Raw genomic sequence first — 12629 nt, 5'->3', positions numbered from 1 at the left:
AGGCCTCACTTTTATGGCTCAAGAGTGCTGTTTGATGAGGAAAGACTCATTGTAGCTAGCCAAGATCAGGCCTTACTCACAAATGGATTAAAAAAAAATGGCTGGTCTACAAACAAATGACCAGTGCAGGTTCTGCCACTCAGCGATTGAGAGCCCAAGTTCTGGATGCCCAATCTAATTGGCAGGTAGTCTTTACAATGTCCGGCACAACAAAATATGTAGATACCTCCATTGGAAAATCTGTGAAGAGATGCAGAATCATTTGACAAATCGTCAAACGCCTGGAAACATGAACGATCACTGATAACATCAAATGAAAAAGTGACAGGGGCCTACGATAAAGACATACAGGCGAGCAGATACATAAGACAAGGCCATCAAGCCAGGCATTGTAATATGAAACGAGCCCGAAAGAACTGTGCTTATTATTGATGTCACAGTCCTAAATCACTATCGCCTTAATCGAGCCGAACACAAAAAATAACAAAATATCAGGACCTAAAAAATGATGTGGAATCCGTTGGCATTTTCTTTCCGAATTAGTACACGTTCCAACTTAAAAACTCATCCCTCCCGACAAAACCTGACTCAGTTGACCTTCAAATACATATATTTTTTTTCCCCTATATTTTAGATATTGTATATCTGGAGCAACGCCGATCAAGTAGATATCAACTTTTTGGGTTTTTGTTTTGTAGTATTTGATTTTTAGCTAAACATACAAACATACACGCAGACAACTAGTCTCCGAAAGAAATACACATTATACTGGTTGTGATAGGAGCAACTGGCCTAATGAAAAAAAAAAAAAAAATCTTTAGAAATACTTGGAAACAATTCCTGGAAGACCAGACTGGCATAAAATACAGATAGCAGCCATAAAGGGGAGATCATCTATTTTTTAAAAGAGCCGTCGGATATAAATTAAATTTTTAATTTTTTAATTTTCTACCTTTGAAGATTGTAATGCTGGGTATGGGGCAGCCAAATCAGCTGCCAACATTGCCTCGCTTTTTATTGAAACCAACCGACAGCTCTTTTTAGTATCCTCGCTGTTCCCTTAAGTGCAATTGTCTGGATCTCTTTTGCACTTGGTTCATTAGTTAGGTAGGACTTCAGGTTCTTTTTCATAATGAAATAAAGTGTTAGTCCTAAAACGGAGTCCCTTGATCTCTTAAGACTAACCCTAATCCTAACCCTAGATCTCTTAAAACTAACTCTAACCCTAACCCTAGATCTCTTAAAACTAACCAAAGTAAAATAAGAAAACTAAGTTGTTTTTATGTAATAGTTAAGATTTTAGAATAAATTTTAATAGATTTGAAAGGCAAAGTTTGTTTTCTCGTGTTAGTATCATGTGCGATTTATTCTCCAAGAAATATTGGAGGCATTATTATTATCTAATGGATATACCAATTTATATCCATTAGATAATGCCAATTCATTGGCTTGCCAAATATTTTTAGAAGCGCTTCATTATAATTTCAAATATAAAATATTAAATTGTAATTTTGAAAAGAAAGGTTGCTAGAAACAAATAACTGTTACTAAATGCAAGAAAGGTTTCTTTTCTACCTATTTTTTACAAAGTGTTTGAAATAGTTTTTATAATGATATAATATTTCACTCAAATCGTCTGTCATTAGATAATCCAAAATGGCGAACACTACTTTACAGAACTCACCAAAAGTTTGATTATTTTTTCATTTTGCATCATTTTTTTTTTCCTTATAACCCTAACACCCTCTCTTGTCCGAGGGCCGAGCTGCATCCGTCGCTAACCTGGTTCATGGGAGCATACTTGTGATGTACTTCTGGCCGTGTTCATCGCTCCCGGCTCGCAGGACCATAGATGCAACCCAGCAGGGCTACATTCTTACTTGTCTAGTGGTGGACCCCTCAAGCCTGACCAGACTTTCACTGGTCACTGGAAAATATCTCTCTGCTGCTCAGGGCACGCAAAATGTGCATGACCCTAAGTCTGTGTGGCAACATTGTTGATTTCGGCTGTCAATCTGGCTTCGTGCTGGATCCAGTCTATCTCTTTCATCATCTTGCATACCTGAAATAAACTGCATCTTCATTCAGGCCGACGATCGAGAAACAAAGAAAAACTCTGGTTCATTTTCGTAAAAACCAAACTAAATAATTATTCATAAATCATTTTACACTTGTTTAAAGTAGAGTTCTTTGATCCGAGCTTCATGATGCAGGTTGTATAACTTAAGTTCATCTAGTTAATTTCCCAGCTAAGAGCAAGAGCTTTTCAACTTAGCTCTTATGAGGGTTTTGCCTCTCCCCCACCCCAGGCAGGGCGAGAGCGATGTGGACGTCTCAATGCCAGTCAGTAAAAAGACCCTAACTCTAAAAAGCCAATCGTTTTTATAAAACTGGCCTCTTCCCCCCTCTGTCATATTGAAGATTACTTTTCTTTTTTTTTCCTCAGAACCTCTTTTTTTTCTCTATCCCATTATCTTATTCTTTTTCTTCTTTCGTGAACTTCTTTCTCCATCCCCTTATTCTATATTCTTTTCATTTTCTCTTTTCTTATTACCCTCTTCTTCCTCTTTCATGACCATATCTCTCCCTAGGTTCAATTTATTTATTTATCTGTCCAACTAACTTATCACTGGCTTGGTGGCCTGGTAGTTAAATACAACAGGTGGACCCAAATGACAACATCTCCCAGACACCAAAGCAGACATTTTGAACCCAAGTCATTGTACCTGTCCCACTCAATTAGTAGTTAAAATTCATTTTTACCAAATCCAACTAGAAAAACAATCTCTCATTTCAACGAATCCTATTATCAGATTTTATATTTTCTTTTCATTGAAAAAGATACTATTTCTTCTCTGGTGGACAGAAATCTCATAAACATCTGTTTTTCCTTGACCAAGTGTCAGCATGGCCTCCCCCTAACCATACCTCATCCTCTCCCATCTTCATCTAGCTGAACAGGATGCCTGGCATCGCCTGGGATCCCGTTACATCCTTTCAGTTATTGATTCTTTTAATCAATACTAGTGGGATCTGTGGAAATTCCACAAGGGACTCATTCATATGTAATATATTGATGTAGATGTTCAGTGTAAATGGAGACGCTCTGATATTATTGTAGCTCTTTTGTTAAAACTGCAAAAGTATTTATCTAAGCTAGTACGAACACCCGGCAAAGCCCGGTCGTAAAGTACGCTTAAATGTGATATTTTAATTCTTGTAGATTTTGTATACATTATTATATAGTTAATGTTCAATCAATTTTTATATATTATACAGTTGTGATTTCAAAATTTAAAAAAATATATCCATATGACTTGGGTGTATTAACTTGAATCGAAACCAATATAAAAACTCATTAAAAAATACATATATATATATATATATATATATATATATATGAACAAATGATTAATAAAACATGTTAAAAGACTTCTTGAAAAAGAGTTAAAAACATATTTAATTTTAAAAAAGGAAGCACAAGATAAGTGGATAGTCCTTAATCCGCGGAGATTCGAAGAAATACCCTCCTTCTCATCAGAGGGCAGGAATTAGCAAAATGCAGGATCGGATTTTGCATATAAAAGTATTTAATGAAACTACAAGTAAGTCACAGATCTTACTTGGTTAAAAAAAAGGGTGAGGTAAGGGGAATATATATATATATATATATATATATATATATATATATATGACTTAAGTTCCTTCAGCCATAATCGAAACCAAAACCAAAACTTATGAAGAATTCTTGGTAAAATGACAAGAAATGGAAGTACATAACAATTGAACAACCCAGATGTAAGTGTGACACAGAAAATAACACACACACTATCGTATTAATATATAGATTATCTTTGAGATAATCTCACATATAACAATCGGGCAAGGTCGTTATGATTCGGTGAGTATGAAGCCCATCCAGGGACGACACCTTCTACTGATGAGACGATCAGCAAAGTGTCTCCTCCATGTCAAAGATTTATCCAGAATTAGCTTGTTAAGCTTTCTTAGGAGAAAGTATGAAAACAGAAAATTGACCTTTTGTAATTCTCATCACTTTCCTTATTTTTTCCTTTAGTCCTCAAATTTCATGAGTGCTGTTTCTGACAAAGGGAGAAGAATTGCTGCTTTCTGAATCTGAATCTATCCATCTAACACTTATTGTTGGCTAGGTTTTGATTTTGAAGTGGTAATTTTTTTTTCAAAGCCCGTTTTATCAATTGGCTTCATGCCTTGTCTGGAGTGATTCCCATTTAAAAAATAACATGGATAATTTAGAGTAAAAACAAAATCTTTTTATTTATTTACTTAGTAGTTGGGGGCACCTGACCATACCCGATCGTAAAATACGCTTAAATATATTTTAATTCATGCAAATTTTGTATTTATTATTACAGAGCCAATTCTCTATTGAATATTATATATATACTAGCAAAAGTACCCGTCGTTGACTGGGTTCAAAAACAGCCTACAGAAAATGGACTCTGATGTATGATAGGTTATGAAAAGGAAGGGTTGTAAAGAGATGGCTTCGAATTTGGGGGTATAAAAACCAAAGCAAAATATGATGAAAGTAAAAATAAAATAGATAAACCCCATAATTTATTATACCATACCTGTTCACACTGAAACACTTATCACAATATTCTGTGGATCTATATTAAAAACCTTGTTAAACTTTGTGACATATTTCCATTCTATGGAGGTCATGCGCGAACGAACACCCCATAATTTTATTATACCATATTTCTTCAAACTGAAACATAATTATCAAAGTATACTTACGCAGATAGATATGAAAAGTCTTTATTAAAGTTTGTGCCTATTTCCATTCTATGGAGGCCATGAGCGAACGCAGACCCCATAATTTTATTATACCATCCCTATTTAAGTTAAAACATACTTATCAAAGTATTATTATGTATATCTATATCAAAAACACTTGTAAACGTTTTTTTTTTTAAATTTTTTATCTCCATACTTTGTGGACCAGGCGTATATGCAGACCCCACAATTTAATGAATCATCATTATGCCAGATCAAACATACCCATTCCTGTGTCTCGATACATTTTCTATCATTATATGTAATCAGTTTTCTATAATAGTCAACCATATAGGAGCCTATTCGTGACCAGACACACACACACACAGACGTTCAGCTTTATATTATAGATATACAGTACTGATTTTAAAAGTTTAAAAAGAAATGGCTTGGGTGCTATCAGCCAGAATCGAAACCAAAACATTTAGTGCTCCAGCCATGTTCCCTACCATTTGAACTATCAACAGATAGATAAAGAAGATTCAAAATTAAACCACTTCAAGCTATAAATGAATTTGCACATGCGCAAAACTAACAGAAATATGTTGGCAAGTTGAAATAAATATTTTGCACTTCAACTTGCCGACATCTTTTTGTACGTGTTATTCATCCATCCAAAAATTTTACTCGCTACAAACCATCCTTAGTGTTTGATTACTATTTCCTGTTATTTTCAGTGTTATGTGACCAGGAGTTTAATAGTCTATCGGTTAAATATTTACACACACATATATCTGTTTTATTATTCTTCCCGACAGAAGAAGGGTGGACCTGTAAATTCACCCTTGTCCGTTCGTCCGTCCACACTTTTCTTGGAATTTTTTTAAATTTTGCGCAAACACGATAAATAAAAAAGTAACAGAACAAATTTTCCGGGAAAACTCCGGTTGCCCCCTAAGGGTGACTTTTGAGTTAAAATGGCTAAAATGGACACTTTTGTGCTTATTAAAAAAAATTGATTCCTTGGATTTTTATAAAACTTTCTGAAAAGTTGTAACTAACTGATTTCTATATAATTTTCGCGATAAATCTTGGGTATGCCCAAGGGGCTCTTTTAGGGCTTAATAAAAACACTCCATTTTGGGGACTATCTTACCATATTTGTCCAAAATTTTCTGTGTATGTCTATTTAGCAGTTTTGCGTGGTGCTGAACTCAAATTTAAATATGTTAAGGCCTTGGGGACTTTTGGGGCTAAATGGGGAGGGGGGAAAATGCTGAACTTAGTCATTATTTTATGCCTTGTTCACTGTGTACTGACGGGGGACCATGCATGCTTCACTTGTTTTCATTCCATATTACTAATTGGGTATGAAGGGTTTCTATTTGTGATCATGTCTAGGGGAAACTATATGGAGAGTTAAATAGCAAGACGTTTGTTTACATTACATTTAAATTTCTGCAACTTAGTACAGTCAGGAAAGCAGAAAACAGAGAGGGAATTCCCAAGTCTAGCCATCCGAGAGAAGAAACTATTAGAGTTGAAGGCTTTCCAGCATCTTAGGACCTGAACAGCGTGGGATTTTGTTGCTAAGCAGTATGTCGAAGGGGCACAAGTGCAACGAGTTCATCAGAGCACATTCCATTAAAGTACTTGTAAAACAGGAACAGATATGCAACGTTGCAGCAATGGGACAGAAGTTGGAGCTTGGTTGATATTGCGGAACCTATCAGATTGAAGACTTTTTTTGGGGTGGGTGGGTGGGGGCTTTTTAAGAGGGATAAAAAAAAAATTCTACACATGTACATATCATATTTTAAAAACGTTTGGGATTCTTTAAATAGGATTAACTCCACGGTGTGAATGCGGTATTGTGGTGGAAGATGCTAGCTAAGAGTAATTTCAAGTTTCGTAGACAATAGAAAGACCTCCCCCCGACATTTTTCTCAGGGCTTCATACCTGTTTTTTGTTAGTTATTTTATTTTCTTATCTTTAATGTACTCATTACTGAAATGTATTATATCTTAACGAGCAATAAAATTAAATATATGAGCGATTGACTTGTTGGTAGATGCACCAGCCCAGATGTGACAACAACACTCCATGCATAGGTGAATGGTGGCTTTGTAGAGATACAGGATGCTCTCAGGTATGAGTAATTTTCTAGCACGGTAGAGGGAGCCCACCTTCTTTGCAGCAGCCTTGGCAATGTCCCCAATATATTTGTTCCATATATTTGTTATATAATACCCAGACAATGCCAAATAGCCCTGCTAGTATTTTTTTTTTTTTTTTCTGGTTTTGTGATATTAACAGTCAAAACATGATTGTATTTTTCAGGTTCTTTCACGTTTTCTGTTTTGAGCGGTAAAATTATGTTCCGGGATGTGCACTTGGTAACGGAAGACTACTCGGTGCGCGTGCAATATGGATGGGCGATCTTCAGGTGGTGGCGGCCTTATGTGCACCGAGAACTCAATGAGGGTAAGTATTCATTTTCATGAGGATGAGAGCAACAAAAAAAAAAAAAAAAAAAGAAGAAAAAAAAAAGGAAAAAAAAATTCTAAAGTGGCACTCACCCTAGGCTGGCGAACCGGCTTCCCTTGAAGAAGGAAGTTTCATAAGAATATAAAATGCATAAGTGATCCCCAGTCACTTTTATATCTCTGTCAAGGAAGATAATGACGATAGGTGTTTGCAGAGAGGAGTCAATCTCCTGCTCAACTGAACTCCAATGTGTGCCCACCCCCGCTTGCCAAACCTTCACCAAAAACACTCAACTAGCTATAACCAGTATATACGATTTCTCCCACTCTCTATCTGTGCCTAAATCTAAACGCAGATTCCATGAACAAAGCTTCTTTCCCATAATTGCCCGTCTGTGGAACACTGTTCTTCTGACCTGCTTCCTGGTTGAATATGACATAGTAGCCTTCAAATCCAATGTTAACAAGTTCTTGTTGAGCCACTCCTACAAATAATCAAATTCTACCTAATTTACACCATTAACGATTACTAAACTACAGCCTTACATTCACTAACCCGTATATATATATATATATATATATATATATATATATATATATATATATATATATAAATAAAAATAAGCTAGCAGATTGCCTGATCATAAAATATACTTTAATATCATGTTTTAATTTATGCAGATTTCATATTTATTATTATAGAGCCAATTTTCTATTATATTGTACCCAATATATGGTAGTGATTTCAAAAGTTTAAAATAAAATATGACTTGAATGCTATCAGCTCAAATCGAAACCAAAACACAAAGCTCTCCAGTGTTATTCGTTACCATCTGAACCAAGTCCAGGTGCATATCAAAACTTGAAAAATTAACATATTTAAATGTATAAATGTATATTTGCACATGTGTTGAAGATACAAATTTAGCCAATGCCTGCCAAGTTCCCACTTTTCAAGGTTGGACCCTTTGCAGTTACTTTTACTGGTTAAAAACCAAATTGAATTTGTTCCACAGGTTCAAATTCTCTATATATTAAGTTTCAAGTCTGCAGACCAAAAATTGACAGAGTAGTTTGGCAGACTGTTCTGCACGCAGACAAACAAGGTTAATTTTTTTTTATATATATATTTTACACATAGGTGTTTGCACTTTATATAATAACACATTTCTGTTGAAAGTTTTATATTTCTATCATTATTTCTTTCTCCTTCTCACCTCCTCTGACTTTTCTGCCCACCCATTCCTCTCTTTTGACATACTCATACGCACAACACTTTTGTATAAAAATTGGCATAAAGGAAGTAACTTTGTAATTTAAAACAGAGTTACTTGTCCTTAGTTAGTAAATAATCTGGCTGAAAAACCGACCTCCCTTGATGAAATCTGCACCATTTTAGGGTCAAAGAATATATTCATCTGGGGCAACAAGAAAATATAAACTTTGTGGGTGTTCGTTTTGTATTTTAAAAGTTTTACCTGGATATACAAACACACATACACACAGCTGGTATTTAGTCCTCTTTCACAGTGAGAACTGTGACACTAGGGTCCGAAAGTGGGATTGAAAAAATCAGTGCTCCTGAGAAGGAGCCCTATGACCCTGCAAAAGATGCCTGTGCAGTCCCGTTGGTATTCGTGGGAGGGCAACTGAGTCGATTAGCAATAAATAAACCCTTTTTTAAAGAGAGAAGGCAAAGCTTGGGAGGGTGGACCTCCTAGAACTATACAGAACCAGCATTACACTGCAATCAACAAGGAACAGGTCATTACAGGAATGGTCTAATCTCTGTTGATTTTGGCTATTTAACCTGACAGTGATATGGGTGAAGAAAAAGAAAGGAGCAACCTTAGTAGAAGTTAATGTCCCCAATGATGCTTGGTTAAGCACGGCTGAGAGAGAAAAGATAATGAAATAACAAGGTCTTATGTGCAACATGAAAAGAAACTGGAATCTTGGGAAGATCTCTATCATTCCAGTAATTATAGAGCAACCAGACTCATAAAAAATAATTTCAGAAACTACCTGGCAAATATACCCAGTGAACTAAGTGTAAGAGAGATTCAAACAATTATACTTAAAACGATGGTTAGAATCTTAAAAAGATCTCTCGGTTGGAATATATGAAATAGCGAGTGAATGTTTAGCATTTCGTAGAATGCCCCATCCCCAGCTTGAACAAACTGATAAAATTGAAAAAAAAAAAAAAAAAAAAAAGACGGACGTTTGCCCTTTATATAATACATAACTTATTATCAGCTGAGGATTATAAGATTAGTTCTATTGATTGCGACTTGTATCATTGTTTCCTTTGTCATACCAATAATGGCGACTATAATGAGAAGGACTTATTTTCCAACAATAGTGTTAAGAATGTTAAACATGATTAATGAACGCAAAGCTTTGCTTATTCGAAAATGTATTATTTCATTTCTTTGTTTCTTGCAATAAAGCTCTCCAGGAGAATAATAATGTCTTCATGCTTTGTGTTTCTGAACTGTTCTGATGAGGATTAATAATTTTGATTTTTCAGATTACTGTTCTCATCTTGAATCTTATTTTTAAAACATTTTGGCTTATGTAACCTACGATCTTCTTCTAGTGTATCTTGTCAATCTTGGGAATCTTTGTGCCGAACTTGGGAATCTGCATGGAATTTCAAATGGAACCCTTTATTTAATCCACAAGGGTAACATGCTCTCGTTCCCTCAGCTATGACGGGGTAGAAGTCCTATGTAATTCGCAGTTGTGAATTACTTCGGACTTTCGTCCAGTCATGGCTGATGGAACGAGAGCATGCTACCCATGTGGATTAAAATAAAAGTTTCTGTTCAAAGTTCTGTGCAGATTCCCAAGTTTGACAGAAAGATCCTAAAGTCCGACAAGAGACACCTGAAAATTGTCAGAAATTACATTGACCGAAACGGGGCAAAAATAACACTCAAGATGAGAACAGTAGTCGGAATAATCTGAGTTTTGCTGCATTTGGGCTGTGGGGAGTTGCTCCTTCGTTACCATTGCTCCCAGGTCCACTATGGCCTAGAATGGTAATACCCGTTAGGGCATCAGGTGCTATCAAATCAGGTTGTTTGAAGATACTGGCTTCCTGACCAAAAATGCACTAAACATTTTAGGCCTGCCTGTGAATTTAGACTTCCTTTTTTAAAGAAAACCTTAGCATTGTTGTACCGCATTCACCCTAAGTGAATCGGGTACAACAACAACAACAATCTTATTAACTTCTATGTCTACTATTATATAAAAGTCACTTTGTGTGTGAGTTCCTTCCTCATAGGTTCTAAAACGGCTGAGCCTATCTTTTGCAAATTTCACATAAAGGTAATTTATATGTCTGGCAGTGTTCTTAGATATGTTTTGTACAGAAATTCACCCAATGAGTATCGAAAATCGAAAAAATCCAATCTTAAAAATAGTCTTTCTCTGTTATAGAGAAAAAAAAAAAAAGTAATTTTTACAGGGGAATATTTTACATTACACCGAGCAAGGAAGATAATAAAATCTCAGCAAATCATTTCTTACAAAAAATAGATTTATTGTCATCTGGACAATATAGCTCAGTGGTAGAGCCCCCTGTTCAAGGCCAGATGTACCTCACCATTTTATTTAAATTTTTTCTTATTAATGAGTTCAATTTATGGTAAAAGAAAATACGCCATTTAAAATTGCTGCAAATCATTTCTTCGTTTGCATATTTTAAAACTAAACGTTAATCAGAAGTGACTTCCGAGTTCCTTTCTCAGACCATTGCAACAGTGATCGTATGTTTTATGATTATATTTAAAAAATGAGGCTACATCAAAGGGAGGTGATTCTCATATTCATGTCCACGGTTGCCAGATTGGCCGTTTTAAAGACAAATTTCATGAATGATACATATGGAGCTTAGATATGTTTTTTTTTTTAATACAAAAGATCATTAGGAAAATTAAAAAAATAAATCATGATATTATCAAGCAGAGGAATATTGTTATTTTTAAAAATGCTTGCTATATATACATGTATGATTTTAAATCTCTGAAACAGCTACATGGTAAGCAGCTGATGATCCCCGTTTTCTATTTATAAAATTTTAGTTAAGGTTTTCTCTTTTCATCCTAATGTTAAATTGAAGACTTTTACGAAATCGGCTTATGCAAGTGCTAAGTCTATTTCTATTTAACAATTTTAGTTAAGACCTTTCTTTTTTTTTTTTCTCCTTCTCATCCTTATATAAATGAATTCTCTTTTGTCATAAAATTTTTAGAAGTCGGATTATGTAGGTGCTAAGTCTGTGATAGGTTAAAGTTAATATTTTTTTCCTTCGAGGAATTTAAACTGCATTCTTTATTTTTATTTTTGCATTTCTTTTAATTCAAAACTTCTATAAACTAATATATATATATATATATATATATATATATAAATATATATATATATATCTGATGAGAATAATGCGAATAGTATTCTGACGAAATAGAGAAATAAATAAAAAAAGAAACAAACCAAGTTATGTGTTCATCAACGTTTCGTCATTATTGTGAGACTTCCTCTGGATGAATGGAATTAAGAAAACAAAACACCGGTACAAATATTTGAAAATATATTATATATTTATATTTCATTACATCCAAAATATATTTTCAAATATTTGTACGATTGTTTTTGTAATTCTTAATTTCATTCATCCAGAGGAAGTCTTGCAATAAAGACGAAACGTTGATGAACGCATAACTTGGTTTGTTCCTTTTTTATTTTTCTCTCTCTATATGTGTGTGTGTGTGTGTGTGTGCGTGTGTGTATGTGTGTGGGTAACATCCATAGACAAACTGTTAGACTGTATCACAGCTCTTCAGTCTAACTAGACAAGCAAGTGCCTCAAGCAGGGATTGAAACTCTATCATCAAGCTTCTAACTCCTACGCTGTCATCAAGTACCTGCTGAATGTAAGCAAAAACCCAATGTAAACATTGTCAAAAGTTGAAGAGCTTGAATTGTTTTTACCCAGAGAGCAATGTCTAGGTAGTGGCAGCTATCAATTTCCTTATGCAAGCTCTTCCCAAGAACGGTATCATATAGTCATCTACGGCTCTTCAGTGCGATTTTACAAGCAAGTTTCTGAAGCTGTGATTGAAACTTGAATTAAAAGTTTGAAATAGTGTTTTGTCAGCATGTAAAATTGCATATAAGAATATTGTTTGTTATCATAATGCTAACCCTAACACCAATGGATTAATTTAAGAAATTTAACTTTACAGTTAGTTAATCTCGATCTCTTCAATTTAAAATTTAAAAAAAAAACAAAACAAAAGAAAAACGCCCCCTTCCAAAACGAAAACCTATTTACTCTCCCTTGTCACTACCTGGTTTCATCTTCTGAT

General features: G+C 34.7%; 1 protein-coding gene across 1 annotated transcript in view; it reads left to right on the top strand.

The window, feature by feature from the left end:
• Positions 1-12629, top strand: part of LOC145259303 (bridge-like lipid transfer protein family member 1) — a 454810-nt gene that overhangs the window by 49435 nt on the left and 392746 nt on the right. The window contains 1 exon segment of the mRNA XM_080117188.1: positions 7106-7249. Coding sequence (XP_079973314.1) covers positions 7106-7249 — 144 coding nt within the window.

Source organism: Euprymna scolopes, chromosome 34 (assembly GCF_053919585.1).
Source record: "Euprymna scolopes isolate OS-2025 chromosome 34, ASM5391958v1, whole genome shotgun sequence".
NCBI lineage: Eukaryota > Metazoa > Mollusca > Cephalopoda > Sepiida > Sepiolidae > Euprymna > Euprymna scolopes.
The sequence above is the reverse complement of the archived record's forward strand: the minus strand, read 5'-3'. Positions and strand labels throughout refer to the sequence as shown.